Source organism: Callionymus lyra, chromosome 5 (genome assembly GCF_982586985.1).
Source record: "Callionymus lyra chromosome 5, fCalLyr1.hap1.1, whole genome shotgun sequence".
Classification (NCBI taxonomy): Eukaryota; Metazoa; Chordata; class Actinopteri; order Syngnathiformes; family Callionymidae; genus Callionymus; species Callionymus lyra.
The window spans coordinates 2,710,357-2,732,870 of record NC_141822.1 but is presented as its reverse complement, the minus strand read 5'-3'; the positions used below and the strand labels follow the sequence as shown (position 1 = coordinate 2,732,870).

Genomic DNA, 22,514 nt, shown 5'->3' with positions numbered 1-22,514 from the left:
ACTATCTGCGGAGGATTAGTTACTAGTTAGTACGTACACTGTCCTGATGCACACTAACTTCTAGTATACTAAGAGAAGTATGCGATTTGAGACACAGCACTTGTCCGCTCGTCAAACGCGACAAACCCAAACGCTTGACTCCAGATCATCCCGCCTCAGAGCTCAGACATGAGATTAAACTGGGGTTCAAAAGAAAAGATCCTTCTGATGAAGTGCAGGAGCGAGAGCCAGTTCTCTCTGTGATTTGTTGACGGTTTGTTGATCGCTTCAAACCCAGCGTACATGTTTCAGTGCTAATCCTTGGACCGGAATCCTATTGTTTCCCCCCACTTTAATCTAGAGAGACCTTATCCCCGGATCTCTGGCATTACTGAGGGGATTGAGTGCAGCATGTGACCTCCGTACGTTCGCAGGCAAACATCGGAGCCGAGGCGGCGAGCAGTCGTCTGCCGACGCATGTGTTTTCAATCCACAGGATTACTGTCCCGAGAAGTAACTCGAGTAGAAAATTAGGTTTTTCTGCTCCTGTTGATTCTCCTCAAAGTCTCACTTTCTTCAACAGGTTGAGTCCTGGAGCAGCAGCTCTGGTTCTTTCCTGCTCGACGAAAACCTTTCTGTTCCTGCAGTGATGCGTGTTTGAAACACCAGTGAGGGCTTTGAATTATATGATGTCTATGGAACCAACCTTAGATCAAAACAGAAACAAGAACCACTGGCGTGACTGTTCATGAACGTTGAAAGTTAAATTAGGACAAATCTAAAGCACTAGAATGTTTGTTTCCTGCAACAAGAGGGTCTGATATAGAGTTTGTGTTTCACTCGCTTCCACTAGTTAAAGGTTTATTATTATTACGAGCGTCTTGATGTGTCGCGAGTCGCAGACGAAACATCCTTCAAAACAAAACTCCTCTCAGACCGAAGTGACGGCAGTAGAATCTGTTTGATTTCAAATGAAACACAAGAAGTTCATGAAGCCGTTCGATTTCCTGAGGCGACGCTTCATGAACGTTCTTGTTTCTCACGATTAAATGGAGCTTTAAATAAACTGTTACACGGAACTATGAGAAACCAGGTGTTGATCTTAACAAAAGTTTGATGTGAATCTTAATTGAATGTGTTTGTTTTTATTCACACTGTCAAATATGGTTTAATTTCACAGCCATCAAGGAAGAACGCTTCCATTTTGGAAACAGTTACGACCAGGTGGAGGATGTGATGGGCGTGGCTCAGCCGGTCCGCTTCAACAGTGAGTGTGTTTGTGTTGTTTAACGATAACATGCTATAGTGAGTGTGTTTGTGTTGTTTAACAATAACATGCTATAGTGAGTCTGTTTGTGTTGTTTAACGATAACATACAATAGTGAGTCTGTTTGTGTTGTTTAACAATAACATGCTATAGTGAGTCTGTTTGTGTTGTTTAACGATAACATGCTATAGTGAGTCTGTTTGTGTTGTTTAACGATAACATGCTATAGTGAGTCTGTTTGTGTTGTTTAACGATAACATGCTATAGTGAGTCTGTTTGTGTTGTTTAACAATAACATGCTATAGTGAGTCTGTTTGTGTTGTTTAACGATAACATACAATAGTGAGTGTGTTTGTGTTGTTTAACGATAACATGCTATAGTGAGTCTGTTTGTGTTGTTTAACGATAACATGCTATAGTGAGTCTGTTTGTGTTGTTTAACGATAACATGCTATAGTGAGTGTGTTTGTGTTGTTTAACGATAACATGCTATAGTGAGTCTGTTTGTGTTGTTTAACGATAACATGCTATAGTGAGTCTGTTTGTGTTGTTTAACGATAACATGCTATAGTGAGTGTGTTTGTGTTGTTTAACGATAACATGCTATAGTGAGTCTGTTTGTGTTGTTTAACGATAACATGCTATAGTGAGTCTGTTTGTGTTGTTTAACGATAACATGCTATAGTGAGTCTGTTTGTGTTGTTTAACGATAACATACAACAGTGAGTCTGTTTGTGTTGTTTAACGATAACATGCTATAGTGAGTCTGTTTGTGTTGTTTAACGATAACATGCAATAGTGAGTCTGTTTGTGTTGTTTAACGATAACATGCTATAGTGAGTCTGTTTGTGTTGTTTAACGATAACACGCTATAGTGAGTGTGTTTGTGTTGTTTAACGATAACATGCAATAGTGAGTCTGTTTGTGTTGTTTAACGATAACATGCTATAGTGAGTCTGTTTGTGTTGTTTAACGATAACATGCTATAGTGAGTCTGTTTGTGTTGTTTAACGATAACATACAATAGTGAGTCTGTTTGTGTTGTTTAACGATAACTTGCTATAGTGAGTCTGTTTGTGTTGTTTAACGATAACATGCTATAGTGAGTCTGTTTGTGTTGTTTAACGATAACATGCTATAGTGAGTGTGTTTGTGTTGTTTAACAATAACATACAATAGTGAGTCTGTTTGTGTTGTTTAACGATAACATACAATAGTGAGTCTGTTTGTGTTGTTTAACGATAACATGCTATAGTGAGTGTGTTTGTGTTGTTTAACGATAACATGCTATAGTGAGTCTGTTTGTGTTGTTTAACGATAACATGCTATAGTGAGTCTGTTTATGTTGTTTAACGATAACATGCTATAGTGAGTGTGTTTGTGTTGTTTAACGATAACATGCTATAGTGAGTCTGTTTGTGTTGTTTAACGATAACATGCTATAGTGAGTGTGTTTGTGTTGTTTAACGATAACATGCTATAGTGAGTCTGTTTGTGTTGTTTAACGATAACATACAATAGTGAGTCTGTTTGTGTTGTTTAACAATAACATGCTATAGTGAGTGTGTTTGTGTTGTTTAACGATAACATGCTATAGTGAGTCTGTTTGTGTTGTTTAACGATAACATACAATAGTGAGTCTGTTTGTGTTGTTTAACGATAACATGCTATAGTGAGTCTGTTTGTGTTGTTTAACAATAACATACAATAGTGAGTCTGTTTGTGTTGTTTAACGATAACATACAATAGTGAGTCTGTTTGTGTTGTTTAACAATAACATGCTATAGTGAGTCTGTTTGTGTTGTTTGACGATAACATGCGATAGTGAGCCTGTTTGTGTTGTTTAACGATAACATGCTATAGTGAGTCTGTTTGTGTTGTTTAACGATAACATGCGATAGTGAGTCTGTTTGTGTTGTTTAACAATAACATGCTATAGTGAGTCTGTTTGTGTTGTTTAACGATAACATGCAATAGTGAGTCTGTTTGTGTTGTTTAACAATAACATGCTATAGTGAGTCTGTTTGTGTTGTTTAACGATAACATGCAATAGTGAGTCTGTTTGTGTTGTTTAACAATAACATGCTATAGTGAGTCTGTTTGTGTTGTTTAACGATAACATGCAATAGTGAGTCTGTTTGTGTTGTTTAACGATAACATGCAATAGTGAGTCTGTTTGTGTTGTTTAACGATAACATGCAATAGTGAGTCTGTTTGTGTTGTTTGACGATAACATGCTATAGTGAGTCTGTTTGTGTTGTTTGACGATAACATGCAATAGTGAGTTTGTTTGTGTTGTTTAACGATAACATGCAATAGTGAGTCTGTTTGTGTTGTTTGACGATAACATGCTATAGTGAGTCTGTTTGTGTTGTTTAACAATAACATACAATAGTGAGTCTGTTTGTGTTGTTTAACGATAACATGCAATAGTGAGTCTGTTTGTGTTGTTTGACGATAACACACAACGTTTAGTTAGTGTCTATAACTCCCTCTGTGTACTTGTGTGTGTTCTTGTACTACTGTTTTCTGTTATTTATCATCACTTCATTTATTATTGTGTTTATTTGATGATCGTATTTAATTTGATTGGTTTATTATTTTCAAACGTGTTTATGATTCGTCAAATATAATGAGTTCCGTATTCTCTGGACTATAAGTGTCTCCGGAGCACGAGTCGCTCCAGACATAACATGCATAATAAAGAAGGAAAAAACATATATAAGTCGCACTGGAGTATAAGTCGCATTTTTGGGTGAAATGTATTTGATAAATAAAAATAGAAAAAAAAATAGAATAGAGGCAACAACAGAATAATGTTACGTTACATGAAGTGAGAACCTGGTATGTTAACATAACATATGAAGAGTTATTCAGAGAACTATAGCATCAATAACTAACTAGTTTACCAAACCATCCGTGTAACTCCAAATAACTCTTCATCCTCGTGTCACTTTTAAACAACTAACTAACTCCGGAGGTAGAAGATGCTTCCTCTTCTACGTGGAAATGATCAACACAGGCCTAGAGCGCCCTCTGGTGGTTTAGTGTGAGAATAACATGTGAAATGATATACCGCTAATAATTTCACACATAAGTCGCTCCAGAGTATAATCTCACCCCCGGACACACTATGAAGAAAACTGACACTTATAGTCTGGAAAATACGGTATGTTTGTTTATTTTTTAACCGCTGTGACGACTCTAATGTGGGGAAAAAATGGTCTTTTTCTAATTTTGTCTTTCGCCGTCTTTTCTCTTCGAAGTTGAGACAAATGTTCCATAAGCGAGTTAAAATGGGGACATCACTGGAGGTTGAATAAATCATGACTCTATCGTGAATGTGGCAAACGTTTCCGCAGAGAAGTGTCCGAGTGGCTGGCACCACTACGAGAAGACGGCGAGCTGCTACAAGGTCTACCTGAGGAACGAGAACTACTGGCAGGCGGTCGACACGTGCCAGAAGGTCAACGGGTCGCTCGCCACCTTCGTCACCAACGAGGAGCTGCAGTTCATCCTGAAGATCGAGGTGGACTTCGACGAGAACGTCTGCGAGCACAGAGAACAGTGCAAGTGAGTCTGAAGCCGAACCTCGGAGCGTCTTTAGTCTCGAGTCATTTGTTACGTTCTAGGTGTTTTAGTGTTTGTTTTAGTGTTTGTTGTTTTAGTGTTTGTTGTTTTAGTGTTTGTTGTCAACAATCGGTTCATACGATGAATGAAGATTCAGATTTAACGATATGATAGTGATATACAGTGAAAGTTTAGTAACAAGTATATATGTGTAGTATTGTCTAGTACTTGACTCTGGTGTTGTGATAGTGTAGTAACAAGTATATATGTGTAGTATTGTCCAGTACTTGACTCTGGTGTTGTGATAGTGTAGTAACAAGTATATATGTGTAGTATTGTCAAGTACTTGACTCTGGTGTTGTGATAGTGTAGTAACAAGTATATATGTGTAGTATTGTCAAGTACTTGACTCTGGTGTTGTGATAGTGTAGTAACAAGTATATATGTGTAGTATTGTCCACTACTTGACCCTGGTGTTGTGATAGTGTAGTAACAAGTATATATGTGTAGTATTGTCAAGTACTTGACCCTGGTGTTGTGATAGTGTAGTAACAAGTATATATGTGTAGTATTGTCAAGTACTTGACCCTGGTGTTGTGATAGTGTAGTAACAAGTATATTTGTGTAGTATTGTCCAGTACCTGACTCTGGTGTTGTGATAGTGTAATAACAAGTATATATGTGTAGTATTGTCAAGTACTTGACCCTGGTGTTGTGATAGTGTAGTAACAAGTATATATGTGTAGTATTATCAAGTACTTGACCCTGGTGTTGTGATAGTGTAGTAACAAGTATATATGTGTAGTATTGTCAAGTACTTGACCCTGGTGTTGTGATAGTGTAGTAACAAGTATATTTGTGTAGTATTGTCCAGTACTTGACTCTGGTGTTGTGATAGTGTAGTAACAAGTATATATGTGTAGTATTGTCAAGTACTTGACCCTGGTGTTGTGATAGTGTAGTAACAAGTATATATGTGTAGTATTGTCAAGTACTTGACCCTGGTGTTGTGATAGTGTAGTAACAAGTATATATGTGTAGTATTGTCAAGTACTTGACCCTGGTGTTGTGATAGTGTAGTAACAAGTATATTTGTGTAGTATTGTCCAGTATCTGCCTCTGGTGTTGTGATAGTGTAGTAACAAGTATATATGTGTAGTATTGTCAAGTACTTGATCCTGGTGTTGTGATAGTGTAGTAACAAGTATATATGTGTAGTATTGCTTACTTGACTCTGGTGTTGTGATTGTGTAGTAACAAGTATATATGTGTAGTATTGTCAAGTACTTGACCCTGGTGTTGTGATAGTGTAGTAACAAGTATATTTGTGTAGTATTGTCCAGTATCTGCCTCTGGTGTTGTGATAGTGTAGTAACAAGTATATATGTGTAGTATTGTCAAGTACTTGATCCTGGTGTTGTGATAGTGTAGTAACAAGTATATATGTGTAGTATTGTCCAGTACTTGACTCTGGTGTTGTGATTGTGTAGTAACAAGTATATATGTGTAGTATTGTCAAGTACTTGACCCTGGTGTTGTGATAGTGTAGTAACAAGTATATTTGTGTAGTATTGTCCAGTATCTGCCTCTGGTGTTGTGATAGTGTAGTAACAAGTATATATGTGTAGTATTGTCAAGTACTTGATCCTGGTGTTGTGATAGTGTAGTAACAAGTATATATGTGTAGTATTGTCCAGTACTTGACTCTGGTGTTGTGATTGTGTAGTAACAAGTATATATGTGTAGTATTGTCCAGTACTTGACTCTGGTGTTATGATTGTGTAGTAAGAAGTATATATGTGTAGTATTGTCCAGTACTTGACTCTGGTGTTGTGATAGTGTAGTAACAAGTATATATGTGTAGTATTGTCCAGTACTTGACTCTGGTGTTGTGATAGTGTAGTAACAAGTATATATGTGTAGTATTGTCCAGTACTTGACTCTGGTGTTGTAGTATTTACAGACCACATGACTTTTGATGAAGTCGTAACTACTTTCATTTGTTTTCAAACCAAAATCTGTCCAAACATCAGCTTTAAAAGCTGCTGGACTCACTGTATCCTCTCGTCCTCAGTCATCATTCTTCCTTTAGCTGCAGAGGCTGTAATGACTGCTGCCATCTAGAGGCCGGAAGTTTAATTGCAAAACAAAAATGAAATTTTCTGTAAATATATGATGTATATGTTAATTGTAAATAAAAAACATCAGAGAACTATGATAAAAAGTATATCGTGGGGAAACAAAGGTCACATTCAAGTGTTATATTTTCTTATGTTCTTTCTTTCGACCCTGACTATATTGATTTCTAATGTGTACTGTAGATAAATCACTATTTCCTGATGAAAAATATACACTGACTTCCACTTTTGGTACCAAGGTTTTGGGTCGGCTACCAGTACGTGATCACCAACCAGAACCACTCCCTGGCGGGTCGCTGGGAAGTGGCCTACAAAGGTACGAGTTTTTGTTGTGAGTCTGGATGAGTGACAGGAGATCTGACGTGTGTGTGCGTGTGTGTCTGTTAAAAAATGTAAAAATGTTATTATATATATTTATCATATATTATTCTATGATTGTGTTATATTTATTATATTTATCATATATTATATTATGATTGTGTTATATTTATTATATTCATCATATATTATTCTATGATTGTATTATATTTATCATATATTATTCTATGATTGTATTATATTTATTATATTTATCATATATTATTCTATGATTGTGTTATATTTATAATATTTATCATATATTATTCTATGATTGTATTATATTTATCATATATTATTCTATGATTGTGTTATATTTATTATATTTATCATGTATTATTCTATGATTGTATTATATTTATCATATATTATTCTATGATTGTATTATATTTATTATATTTATCATATATTATTCTATGATTGTGTTATATTTATCATATATTATTCTATGATTGTGTTATATTTATTATATTTATCATATATTATTCTATGATTGTATTATATTTATCATATATTATTCTATGATTGTGTTATATTTATTATATTTATCATATATTATTCTATGATTGTGTTATATTTATTATATTTATCATATATTATTCTATGATTGTATTATATTTATCATATATTATTCTATGATTGTGTTATATTTATTATATTTATCATGTATTATTCTATGATTGTATTATATTTATCATATATTATTCTATGATTGTATTATATTTATTATATTTATCATATATTATTCTATGATTGTGTTATATTTATCATATATTATTCTATGATTGTGTTATATTTATTATATTTATCATATATTATTCTATGATTGTATTATATTTATCATATATTATTCTATGATTGTGTTATATTTATTATATTTATCATATATTATTCTATGATTGTGTTATATTTATTATATTTATCATATATTATTCTATGATTGTATTATATTTATCATATATTATTCTATGATTGTATTATATTTATCATATATTATTCTATGATTGTGTTATATTTATTATATTTATCATGTATTATTCTATGATTGTATTATATTTATCATATATTATTCTATGATTGTATTATATTTATTATATTTATCATATATTATTCTATGATTGTGTTATATTTATCATATATTATTCTATGATTGTATTATATTTATCATATATTATTCTATGATTGTATTATATTTATCATATATTATTCTATGATTGTGTTATATTTATTATATTTATCATGTATTATTCTATGATTGTATTATATTTATCATATATTATTCTATGATTGTATTATATTTATTATATTTATCATATATTATTCTATGATTGTGTTATATTTATCATATATTATTCTATGATTGTGTTATATTTATTATATTTATCATATATTATTCTATGATTGTATTATATTTATCATATATTATTCTATGATTGTGTTATATTTATTATATTTATCATATATTATTCTATGATTGTGTTATATTTATTATATTTATCATATATTATTCTATGATTGTATTATATTTATCATATATTATTCTATGATTGTATTATATTTATCATATATTATTCTATGATTGTGTTATATTTATTATATTTATCATGTATTATTCTATGATTGTATTATATTTATCATATATTATTCTATGATTGTATTATATTTATTATATTTATCATATATTATTCTATGATTGTGTTATATTTATCATATATTATTCTATGATTGTATTATATTTATCATATATTATTCTATGATTGTATTATATTTATTATATTTATCATATATTATTCTATGATTGTGTTATATTTATCATATATTCTATGATTGTATTATATTTATCATATATTATTCTATGATTGTGTTATATTTATCATATATTATTCTATTATTGTGTTATATTTATTATATTTATCATATATTATTCTATGATTGTGTTATATTTATCATATATTATTCTATGATTGTATTATATTTATTATATTTATCATATATTATTCTATGATTGTGTTATATTTATCATATATTCTATGATTGTATTATATTTATCATGTATTATTCTATGATTGTATATATATATATATATATATATATATATATATTATTATGTTACACTGACGTCCTCCAGTTATAAGTATCTTTGCTAACATCACGATGATGTTTTAAAAAAACATGATTTAATGAATAATTTCTCAACAAGTCCATATTGTTGTGTTATGTGCGCTCAGGGTCCATGCAGGTGTTCCTCCCTCCCGAGGGTCTCACCAACTTCGGCGAGGCGTCGCCCACGCAGGACAACGTCTTCTGTGCGCAGCTGCAGCGCTTCCAGTTCAAGAGCATCAACGAGCGCGGCCTGCACAGCTGGCACGCCGAGGACTGTCACAAGACCTTCCCCTTCCTCTGCAAGAGGCGTGAGTGGAACATCTGGAGCGTCTGTGGGCGGAGCAGATCCTCGCTGACCTCTCGTTCCAGGGCAAACGTGCGTGGACATCAAGGACAACGTGGTGAACGAAGGCTACTACTTCACGCCGAAGGGCGACGACCCGTGCCTGAGCTGCACGTGTCACGACGGCGAGCCGGAGATGTGTGTGGCGGCGCTTTGTGAGCGACCGCAGGGCTGCCAGCACTTCAGGAAGGATCCCAAGGAGTGCTGCAAGTTCACCTGCCTGGACCCAGGTAGAGACTCGTGGAGGTTCACCAACACTAGTGACGTTCTATACTGACGGACGTTTGTCTCCCTCTAGTGGAGAAATGTTTAACTCAGTGAGATGAGCGTCGTCTGTTTTTATGTTTATAAAAGTATATCAGTGTCGTCAGAATATTGAACGTGTCATTTAACATTTCAAATTTCAAAAACCTTAAAAATGTTTGGAAATATTGTTTTTTAAACTGAATCATTTAATTTAAAATGTGAATATTTTCAAAATGTATGTTGTTGTTTTTTTCGCATAGTTTTATATTGAAATTCCAACAATTCGATGTTGAACATACATGGTGGTGATGATGACGATGTTGATGAAGATGATGATGATAAAGATGATGAAGATGGTGGTGATGATGATGATAAAGATGATGATGATGGTGGTGATGAAGATGATCAAGAGGATGTTGATGAAGATGATGATGATGATGATAAAGGTGATGATTGATGATGATGAAGATGGTGATGATGAAGATGATGATAAAGATGATGAAGATGGTGGTGATGATGATGATAAAGATGATGATGATGGTGGTGATGAAGATGATCAAGAGGATGTTGATGAAGATGATGATGATAAAGATGATGAAGATGGTGATGAAGATGATGAGTATGATGATGAAGATGATTAAGTTGAACATATATGGTGATGATGATGATGACGATGATGAAGATGAAGATAATGATGATGATGAAGATGATGGTGAAGATGACGATGATGATGATGAAGACGACGATGATGATGATGATGAAGATGATGATGATTATGAAGACGATGATGGTGGTGATGATGGTGAAGACGATGAAGATGATGATAAAGATGATGATGATGATTGATGATGATGAAGATGGTGATGATGATAAAGATGATGAAGATGATGGTGATGATGATGATAAAGATGATGATGATGGTGGTGATGAAGATGATCAAGAGGATGTTGATGAAGATGATGATGATGATAAAGATGATGAAGATGGTGATGAAGATGATGAGTATGATGATGAAGATGATTAAGTTGAACATATATGGTGATGATGATGATGATGACGATGACGATGAAGATGAAGATAATGATGATGATGAAGATGATGGTGAAGATGATGATGGTGAAGATGACGATGATGATGAAGATGGTGATGATGATGACGATGATGATGAAGATGAAGATAATGATGATGATGAAGATGATGATGATTATGAAGACGATGATGGTGGTGATGATGGTGAAGATAATAATGATGAAGACGATGAAGATGATGATAAAGATGATGATGAAGATGATGATTGATGATGATGAAGATGGTGATGATGAAGATGATGATAAAGATGATGAAGATGGTGGTGATGATGATGAAGATATAATTTCCTCCTCAGATGGCAACAGCCTGTTTGACTCCATGGCCAGTGGGATGCGACTGATCGTCAGCTGCATCTCCTCCTTCCTCATCCTCTCGCTGCTGCTCTTCATGGTTCACCGTCTACGTCAGCGCAGACGTGAACGTATCGAGACTCTGATCGGTGGAAACTGTGAGTAGAAACATCTCATGTCCTTGAATAAAACCACAACAATCAAGAGTAGAAATGATTGAGTTCTGTGGTTGAAGTTTATCTGCTTTTGACATGAATCATGTTTGTGAACGAAGACGAGAAGCTTTGATGTTCCTGCAGCTTCATACTTCAAACCTTTAGTAACGGTTCAAACCTGTAGTAACGGTTAAAACCTGTAGTAACGGTTAAAACGTGTAGTAACGGTTCAAACGTGTAGTAACGGTTCAAACGTGTAGTAACGGTTCAAACCTGTAGTAACGGTTCAAACCTGTAGTAACGGTTAAAACCTGTAGTAACGGTTAAAACGTGTAGTAACGGTTCAAATGTGTAGTAACGGTTCAAACCTGTAGTAACGGTTCAAACCTGTAGTAACGGTTCAAACGTGTAGTAACGGTTCAAACCTGTAGTAACGGTTCAAACCTGTAGTAACGGTTCAAACGTGTAGTAACGTTTCAAACCTGTAGTAACGGTTCAAACCTGTAGTAACGGTTAAAACGTGTAGTAACGGTTCAAACGTGTAGTAACGGTTCAAACCTGTAGTAATGGTTCAAACGTGTAGTAACGGTTCAAACCTGTAGTAACGGTTCAAACCTGTAGTAATGGTTCAAACGTGTAGTAACGGTTCAAACCTGTAGTAACGGTTCAAACCTGTAGTAACGGTTCAAACGTGTAGTAACGTTTCAAACCTGTAGTAACGGTTCAAACCTGTAGTAACGGTTAAAACGTGTAGTAACGGTTAAAACGTGTAGTAACGGTTAAAACGTGTAGTAACGCTTCAAACGTGTAGTAACGCTTCAAACGTGTAGTAACGCTTCAAACGTGTAGTAACGGTTCAAACGTGTAGTAACGGTTCAAACGTGTAGTAACGGTTCAAACGCGTAGTAACGTTTCAAACGCGTAGTAACGTTTCAAACGCGTAGTAACGTTTCAAACGTGTAGTAACGGTTCAAACGTGTAGTAACGGTTCAAACCTGTAGTAACGTTTCAAACGCGTAGTAACGGTTCAAACGCGTAGTAACGGTTCAAACGCGTAGTAACGGTTCAAACGCGTAGTAACGGTTCAAACCTGTAGTAACGGTTCAAACGTGTAGTAACGGTTCCAACCTGTAGTAACGGTTCAAACCTGTAGTAACGTTTCAAACGCATAGTAACGGTTCAAATGCGTAGTAACGGTTCAAACGTGTAGTAACGGTTCAAACGTGTAGTAACGGTTAAAACCTGTAGTAACGGTTCAAACGTGTAGTAACGGTTCCAACCTGTAGTAACGGTTCAAACCTGTAGTAACGTTTCAAACGCGTAGTAACGGTTCAAACGCGTAGTAACGGTTCAAACCTGTAGTAACGTTTCAAACGCGTAGTAACGGTTCAAACGCGTAGTAACGGTTCAAACGTGTAGTAACGGTTCCAACCTGTAGTAACGGTTCAAACCTGTAGTAACGTTTCAAACGCGTAGTAACGGTTCAAACGCGTAGTAACGGTTCAAACGTGTAGTAACGGTTCAAACCTGTAGTAACGGTTCAAACGCGTAGTAACGGTTCAAACGCGTAGTAACGGTTCAAACGTGTAGTAACGGTTCCAACCTGTAGTAACGGTTCCAACCTGTAGTAACGGTTCAAACCTGTAGTAACGTTTCAAACGCGTAGTAACGGTTCAAACGCGTAGTAACGGTTCAAACGTGTAGTAACGGTTCAAACGCGTAGTAACGGTTCAAACCTGTAGTAACGGTTCAAACGTGTAGTAACGGTTCAAACGTGTAGTAACGGTTCAAACGTGTAGTAACGGTTCAAACGCGTAGTAACGCTTCAAACCTGTAGTATCGGTTCAAACGTGTAGTAACGGTTCAAACGCCTAGTAACGCTTCAAACGTGTAGTAACGGTTCAAACGTGTAGTAACGCTTCAAACCTGTAGTAACGGTTCAAACGTGTAGTAACGGTTCAAACGTGTAGTAACGGTTCAAACCTGTAGTAACGGTTCAAACGTGTAGTAACGGTTCAAACCTGTAGTAACGGTTCAAACCTGTAGTAACGGTTCAAACCTGTAGTAACGGTTCAAACGCGTAGTAACGGTTCAAACGTGTAGTAACGGTTCAAACTTGTACTAACGGTTCAAACCTGTAGTAACGGTTCAAACTTGTACTAACGGTTCAAACCTGTAGTAACGGTTCAAACCTGTAGTAACGGTTCAAACGCGTAGTAACGGTTCAAACGTGTAGTAACGGTTCAAACTTGTACTAACGCTTCAAACCTGTAGTAACGCTTCAAACCTGTAGTAACGCTTCAAACCTGTAGTAACGCTTCAAACCTGTAGTAACGGTTCAAACGTGTAGTAACGGTTCAAACCTGTAGTAACGGTTCAAACGTGTAGTAACGGTTCAAACGTGTAGTAACGGTTCAAACCTGTAGTAACGGTTCAAACGTGTAGTAACGGTTCAAACCTGTAGTAACGGTTCAAACCTGTAGTAACGGTTCAAACCTGTAGTAACGGTTCAAACCTGTAGTAACGGTTCAAACGTGTAGTAACGGTTCAAACGTGTAGTAACGGTTCAAACCTGTAGTAACGGTTCAAACGTGTAGTAACGGTTCAAACGTGTAGTAACGGTTCAAACGTGTAGTAACGGTTCAAACCTGTAGTAACGGTTCAAACGTGTAGTAACGGTTCAAACGTGTAGTAACGGTTCAAACGCGTAGTAACGGTTCAAACGCGTAGTAACGGTTCAAACGTGTAGTAACGGTTCAAACGCGTAGTAACGGTTCAAACGTGTAGTAACGGTTCAAACCTGTAGTAACGGTTCAAACGTGTAGTAACGGTTCAAACCTGTAGTAACGGTTCAAACGTGTAGTAACGGTTCAAACCTGTAGTAACGGTTCAAACCTGTAGTAACGTTTCAAACGTGTAGTAACGGTTAAAACCTGTAGTAACGGTTCAAACCTGTAGTAACGATTAAAACGTGTAGTAACGGTTCAAACGTGTAGTAACGGTTCAAACGTGTAGTAACGGTTCAAACCTGTAGTAATGGTTCAAACGCGTAGTAACGGTTCAAACGTGTAGTAACGGTTCAAACCTGTAGTAATGGTTCAAACGCGTAGTAACGGTTCAAACGTGTAGTAACGGTTCAAACCTGTAGTAATGGTTCAAACGTGTAGTAACGTTTCAAACGCGTAGTAACGGTTCCAACCTGTAGTAACGGTTCAAACGTGTAGTAACGGTTCAAACCTGTAGTAACGGTTAAAACCTGTAGTAACGGTTCAAACCTGTAGTAACGGTTAAAACCTGTAGTAACGGTTCAAACCTGTAGTAACGATTAAAACGTGTAGTAACGGTTCAAACCTGTAGTAACGGTTCAAACGTGTAGTAACGGTTCAAACCTGTAGTAATGGTTCAAACGCGTAGTAACGGTTCAAACGTGTAGTAACGGTTCAAACCAGTAGTAATGGTTCAAACGCGTAGTAACGGTTCAAACGTGTAGTAACGGTTCAAACCTGTAGTAATGGTTCAAACGCGTAGTAACGTTTCAAACGCGTAGTAACGGTTCAAACGTGTAGTAACGGTTCAAACCTGTAGTAACGGTTCAAACGTGTAGTAACGTTTCAAATGCGTAGTAACGGTTCCAACCTGTAGTAACGGTTCAAACGTGTATAACGTTTCAAACGCGTAGTAACGGTTCCAACCTGTAGTAACGGTTCAAACGTGTAGTAACGGTTCAAACCTGTAGTAACGGTTCAAACGTGTAGTAACGGTTCAAACGTGTAGTAACGGTTCAAACCAGTAGTAATGGTTCAAACGCGTAGTAACGGTTCAAACGTGTAGTAACGGTTCAAACCTGTAGTAATGGTTCAAACGCGTAGTAACGTTTCAAACGCGTAGTAACGGTTCAAACGTGTAGTAACGGTTCAAACCTGTAGTAACGGTTCAAACGTGTAGTAACGTTTCAAATGCGTAGTAACGGTTCCAACCTGTAGTAACGGTTCAAACGTGTATAACGTTTCAAACGCGTAGTAACGGTTCCAACCTGTAGTAACGGTTCAAACGTGTAGTAACGGTTCAAACCTGTAGTAACGGTTCAAACGTGTAGTAACGGTTCAAACGTGTAGTAACGGTTCAAACGTGTAGTAACGGTTCAAACGTGTAGTAACGCTTCAAACGCGTAGTAACGGTTCAAACGCGTAGTAACGGTTCAAACGCGTAGTAACGCTTCAAACGCGTAGTAACGCTTCAAACGTGTAGTAACGGTTCAAACGCGTAGTAACGGTTCAAACGCGTAGTAACGGTTCAAACGTGTAGTAACGGTTCAAACCTGTAGTAATGGTTCAAACGTGTAGTAACGTTTCAAACGCGTAGTAACGGTTCCAACCTGTAGTAACGGTTCAAACGTGTAGTAACGGTTCAAACCTGTAGTAACGGTTCAAACGTGTAGTAACGGTTCAAACCTGTAGTAACGGTTCAAACGTGTAGTAACGGTTCAAACCTGTAGTAACGGTTAAAACCTGTAGTAACGGTTCAAACCTGTAGTAACGATTAAAACGTGTAGTAACGGTTCAAACGTGTAGTAACGGTTCAAACGTGTAGTAACGGTTCAAACCTGTAGTAACGGTTCAAACGTGTAGTAACGGTTCAAACCTGTAGTAATGGTTCAAACGCGTAGTAACGGTTCAAACGTGTAGTAACGGTTCAAACCTGTAGTAATGGTTCAAACGCGTAGTAACGGTTCAAACGTGTAGTAACGGTTCAAACCTGTAGTAATGGTTCAAACGTGTAGTAACGTTTCAAACGCGTAGTAACGGTTCAAACGTGTAGTAACGGTTCAAACCTGTAGTAACTGTTCAAACGTGTAGTAACGTTTCAAATGCGTAGTAACGGTTCCAACCTGTAGTAACGGTTCAAACGTGTAGTAACGTTTCAAACGCGTAGTAACGGTTCCAACCTGTAGTAACGGTTCAAACGCGTAGTAACGGTTCAAACGCGTAGTAACGGTTCAAACGTGTAGTAACGGTTCAAACGTGTAGTAACGGTTCAAACGCGTAGTAACGGTTCAAACGCGTAGTAACGGTTCAAACGTGTAGTAACGGTTAAAACCTGTAGTAACGGTTCAAACGTGTAGTAACGGTTCCAACCTGTAGTAACGGTTCAAACCTGTAGTAACGGTTCAACCGTGTAGTAACGGTTCAAACCTGTAGTAACGGTTCAAACCTGTAGTAACGGTTCAAACCTGTAGTAACGGTTCAAACGTGTAGTAACGGTTCAAACGTGTAGTAACGGTTCAAACGTGTAGTAACGGTTCAAACGTGTAGTAACGGTTCAAACCTGTAGTAACGTTTCAAACGCGTAGTAACGGTTCAAACCTGTAGTAACGGTTCAAACGCGTAGTAACGGTTCAAACGTGTAGTAACGGTTAAAACCTGTAGTAACGGTTCAAACGTGTAGTAACGGTTCAAACGCGTAGTAACGGTTCAAACCTGTAGTAACGGTTAAAACCTGTAGTAACGGTTCAAACGTGTAGTAACGGTTCAAACGCGTAGTAACGGTTCAAACCTGTAGTAACGGTTCCAACCTGTAGTAACGTTTCAAACGCGTAGTAACGGTTCAAACCTGTAGTAACGGTTCAAACGCGTAGTAACGTTTCAAACGCTTAGTAACGGTTCAAACGCGTAGTAACGGTTCAAACCTGTAGTAACGGTTCCAACCTGTAGTAACGTTTCAAACGCGTAGTAACGGTTCAAACCTGTAGTAACGGTTCCAACCTGTAGTAACGGTTCAAACCTGTAGTAACGGTTCAAACGCGTAGTAACGTTTCAAACGCTTAGTAACGGTTCCTAACGCGTAGTAACGGTTCCAACCTGTAGTAACGGTTCAAACCTGTAGTAACGTTTCAAACGCGTAGTAACGGTTCAAACCTGTAGTAACGGTTCCAACCTGTAGTAACGGTTCAAACCTGTAGTAACGGTTCAAACGCGTAGTAACGGTTCAAACGTGTAGTAACGGTTCCAACCTGTAGTAACGGTTCAAACGCGTAGTAACGGTTCAAACCTGTAGTAACGTTTCAAATGTGTAGTAACGGTTCAAACCTGTAGTAACGGTTCAAACGCGTAGTAACGGTTCAAACCTGTAGTAACGGTTCAAACGCGTAGTAACGGTTTAAACGTGTAGTAACGGTTCAAACCTGTAGTAACGGTTCAAACCTGTAGTAACGGTTCAAAGACAGATGTTTGAGATGATCTTGAGAAGATCCAGAAGGACCATGAAACCACGTGTCTTCTCCTCAGTGCATCACTTCAACCTGGGCCGCAGAGTCCCCGGGTTCGACTACGGCCCGGACGTCTTCGGCACCGGCCTGACTCCCCTGCACCTGTCGGACGATGGCGAAGGAGGAGCGTTTCACTTCCAGGAGCCGCCGCCTCCGTACGCCGCGTACAAGTACCCCGACTTCCAGCACCACGACGACCCCCCGCCCCCCTATGAGGCCTCCATCAACCCGGACAGCCTCCTCTACGTGGACCTCAGTAAGTCCAGTCACCTCCATGTAGTCCATGTTTCTTCTGGTCTCTAACAAATATTCTTGATTTATTGAACCATTAAACACATTAATTTTTGTTCCTGAACATATTTTGACTTCATGACTTGAACAGAAATGGTTTCATTAAAAGATCCTTGAATCAATATTTATTGATTTTTAATGAAAGAATCCAGATTAGATGATGCGTCTGGAGATTTAATCATTTGAGTTCAAGTATATTTTAATTAGTGCTGCACGATATATCGGAAAAATATCGATATATCCTGATCTTGACACGTGTGATATGCATCGAAAACATGTGATAATTTATCACTTTTTATTGTATAAATCAAGCATTTCTTAAACACACACTTCGATCAATCAGTGTCACGTTCTGTAAAGTTGTCAATTTGTACTTCTATGTCTCGTTGTTGTTTACGTCTCCGTCCGTCTGTGAACTGTGCAGCTTGTTAGGCTCGGTTGCTATAACGACCTACCGTGCAGCCCTAATGTTAATGTGTTTTTATGATTATTGTTGTTTTTCTTATTCACATTTGTTTCATATCGAGCGACTTTATTAGAAATTACTTTAATGACAATCGTCTCAAAGAAAGTTCTTTATTTTCCTCATATTTTACTGCCACGCACACGAGAATATCAAGTGACCTCACAGAGGTCGTTACTATCGTTTCATGACCCGTGACTGCTTCATACTCCAGGAGACGGCAGCTGCGTTCGTTTCCATCAGGGCTGAATCATTTCTTATGTTGTATTTTATAGAAAAACGACAAAAGTCTTTAGTTTTGTCAGTGAGTTAGTCTTGAGTCTAATATTATTTTATAATGATATGTTTGTTTGTTGGTCTGTAGATCAACGTTTGTGTTTTTTTTAAAGTAGTTCCAAGTGTGAGGAAGATTCTTCAAAGCGTCGCATTCATGAATCTAAACGTAAGGAATAGAAATGTCTCGTGACACGTGAGCAGATTTTATCTTATGTTATTAAGACTTTCTTATGTACCGTATTTTCCAGACTATAAGTGTCAGTTTTCTTCATAGTGTGTCCGGGGGTGAGATTATACTCTGGAGCGACTTATGTGTGAAATTATTACCACATTATTAGCGGTATATCATTTCACATGTTATTCTCACACTAAACCACCAGAGGGCGCTCTAGGCCTGTGTTGATCATTTCCACGTAGAAGAGGAAGCATCTTCTACCTCCGGAGTTAGTTAGTTGTTTAAAAGTGACACGAGGATGAAGAGTTATTTGGAGTTACACGGATGGTTTGGTAAACTAGTTAGTTATTGATGCTATAGTTCTCTGAATAACTCTTCATATGTTATGTTAACATACCAGGTTCTCACTTCATGTAACGGAACATTATTCTGTTGTTGCCTCTACTTTTATTTTAACTCTCTTTCAAGATCACATGTCTGTTCTTGGATTTTATCAAATCAATTTCCCCCAAAAATGCGACTTATATATGTTTATACTTCTTTATTATGCATGTTATGTCTGGAGCGACTCGTGCTCCGGAGACACTTATAGTCCAGAACATACTGTACTTGACGGAGGAAACTTGACAAAAGTAAATTTCATGTTAAAATAAACGTGTGTTTTTCCGGTCGATCGTTCAATTGAAAGTCAACGACGCTAAAGTCCTGAAGTTTCCTCTGGTCGTAGAAACTCTTCTGGACTGATGATGTTCTGACCTCTGACCTCTGGCTGACCTCCCGCAGGACACGGCGTTCCCATGGTGCCGAGCCACATGATGGACGCGCTCCCGCCGGACGCGCCGCGCCAGGCTCCGCCCCCTCAGGAGCGCGAGGACTCTATCGACAGCAGCACCCTGCTGGTGGGCCCGGACACGCCCACGGACGAGAGGCCGCCCGCCTCGGCGCCGGCGGACTCCCTCAGCACGGTGGTGTAGTCCAGTCGCGCGTCCGAAGGTTCGCCGACGCCGCACGAGGACTCGCGGCGCGTGTGCGGAGGCTTCACGACTCGCGGGCGCTCGTGTAAATACTCGCTCAGATTTCTTATCCGTGTTTTGGTTTTTTGCTGAAACACCCGAAGAGCCGCGTGTTCATCTCCAGCTTTTTATTGGTGCATCAGAAGATTCTGACGTGAGCTCCTGCCGCCCTCGGCTTCGTCTTCCAGGTCCGACTCGCCGCCCGCGGGGGACGTTCACCTGGCTAGCTAGCGCGCTAACGGCGTCAGCGGACGTGTAGCCATGAGCGCCGGGGTCACGTCGTCTCCTCCCCGAGGCCTGGAAGTTTGAAGCCACTGGTGTGCGTCACGAGACACCAGGTAGTTGTGTGTCAGTGATTGTTGCGGTACTTCTTAAGCTGTTGTTGTTTTGGCTGTAAACTGGCGTTTTTTCTACGGGAGGAAGAGAAGACCTACGACGACGACGACGATGATGATGATGATGATGATGATGATGACGACGCACACACTCGTGCGAATACATTCTCGACAATACATTTAGATTCAAACATGAATTAATGACACTAAAGAGTAAAAAGATTAAACTTTATAAACGTTTCTGGGAAATGAGTCTAAAAACGACTCGAACATTTGACTGAAGAAAAGTTTTTGTTCAATTTTTGGTTTATTTCATCAACAGTTTGATTGTTTGTTTTTATCATCAGAATATTGAATTAATTTAACACTTGATTGAAATGTTAGGCATTTAAATATTTTTGATTAATGATTGAATTCAATAATGTTTATGTTTTTCTTTTTTATATAATTGAGTTTAAAAATTCCAAAATTTTCAAAAGTACGTATTTTACAGAGTTTTCATTACAATACTTGATTTAAATTCAATATTTTTAAAGCCTTCAAATTAAAAGTATTGAATTTATACAATTTAATTTTGAATCATTGGAAATAGAAGATAAAACTGTGAATAAAGAAAATAATTTTGACAAAATTACATTTTTAGACTCAATTATATACAAAAGAAAATCAATCTTTGAAAAACACATTTTTATTCATTTCATCAAAGATCATTAAATGCCTAAAAAAAAGTATTTTACAATTGAAATGTTAAATTAATTCATGAGTTACTTTCATGAAATGATGTTTATTTCTCGTCATTCGTCGCTAAAACATGTTTCACGTCAAGATGCTAACGGTCGCTAACGCTTAAAAAAACGTTGACGACACTAATGGTTGCGATAAAAACCTTCAGATGATGAAACGTGTGAAGATTCAGGAGATTTTGTGTGTTTTTGTTTGTCGAGCGTCGAGCGATCTGTGCTCGACTCGCCTGGTCTGAGACTCTTGCGTCCATCACATGACCTCCAGACGACCTTTTCTACGACTTCAGCCGCCGTGACGTCCGCGGCTCACCAGCATCTGATGTGTGTGTGTGTGTGTGTGCGTGTGTGTGTGTGTGTGTGTGTGTGTGTGTGTAAATATTCATTTCACGTCCAGCTGCGACAATCCTCGTCGGATTCAAGTGAAAACCTTCAAACTCTTGATTTTCTACCTGCATGTTTGTTTTGGTTTTTTCTCGGCATGCGAGCCTTTTATTTTTTTTTATTTTGTAAAAACTCTGGAAGCAAAAAAAACAACTTCCTGTGTCGCCGCGGCCGACGTGTACAGATGTCACCTGTGTGGAGGTGTGTGAAGGGGGCGGGGCTTGTTGTGTTTCCAGGTCAATGTTCATCTAATCAAATGCCAAATAAATCTCACCTGAAGGACGAGTTGGTCTCCAGAGTGACCTCGACTCCACGCTGAAGGTCACGACACGGACTCGCACAAAGGCTGCCGTTGTGCTCTTGAGCAAAGCAGCGACGGAACCGGCGTCGGATCAGAGCCACAGACATGAGTAGAAGAAGAAGAAAAACCCAACAAACACTTCATTGAATTCCTTAAAAAATACATGTTTTCAATGAAAGACGATTTAAATAAGAATCAACACTTTTTTATTCTTCGATTTTGAGGATTTCATCTCGTGTTTAAGTCGTTATAAGTTGATAAATTAAGTTATATTTGATCAATCAAAGTATAATGTCGATCAATTCTTGATTTTGATGTCAAGTGTCATCAACTGATCTCCAGACATCAGCTGTGGAGCCACAGTTTCACGACCGTCAGACAAAAAGATAAACGTTTTTAAAAATCAAGCTTAAAATGTAATTTGTTTTAGTATTTTAGCTCGTTTTTAAATTTGATACAAACATATTTTTATTGACTTTAATCTTTTTAAGGGTCAATAAATACAAAAATAATAATAATATTTTTTAAGGTTGAGTGAAGAAAAATCAAAACGTACAAACAATTTTTTTTTTTTTCTACAAGATCTTTGACCTCACAATACTTGACCTCACAATATTTGACCTCACAATACTTGACCTCACAATATTTGACCTCACAATATTTGACCTCACAATACTTGACCTCACAATATTTGACCTCACAATACTTGACCTCACAATATTTGACCTCACAAT

At 37.5% G+C, this 22,514-nt stretch overlaps 1 protein-coding gene across 1 annotated transcript in view; it reads left to right on the top strand.

Moving 5' to 3' along the window:
- Window positions 1–21,764, top strand: part of dgcr2 (DiGeorge syndrome critical region gene 2) — a 33,920-nt gene extending 12,156 nt beyond the window's left edge. Inside the window, exons 3-10 of the mRNA XM_087790478.1 lie at window positions 1,160–1,246; window positions 4,609–4,819; window positions 7,194–7,270; window positions 9,540–9,722; window positions 9,784–9,987; window positions 11,388–11,540; window positions 17,822–18,058; window positions 19,791–21,764. Of these exons, the coding sequence (XP_087646604.1) occupies window positions 1,160–1,246; window positions 4,609–4,819; window positions 7,194–7,270; window positions 9,540–9,722; window positions 9,784–9,987; window positions 11,388–11,540; window positions 17,822–18,058; window positions 19,791–19,981 (1,343 nt within the window). The 3' untranslated portion in view covers window positions 19,982–21,764. The remainder of the gene's footprint in view (window positions 1–1,159; window positions 1,247–4,608; window positions 4,820–7,193; window positions 7,271–9,539; window positions 9,723–9,783; window positions 9,988–11,387; window positions 11,541–17,821; window positions 18,059–19,790) is intronic.
- Window positions 21,765–22,514: the final 750 nt, after the last annotated feature.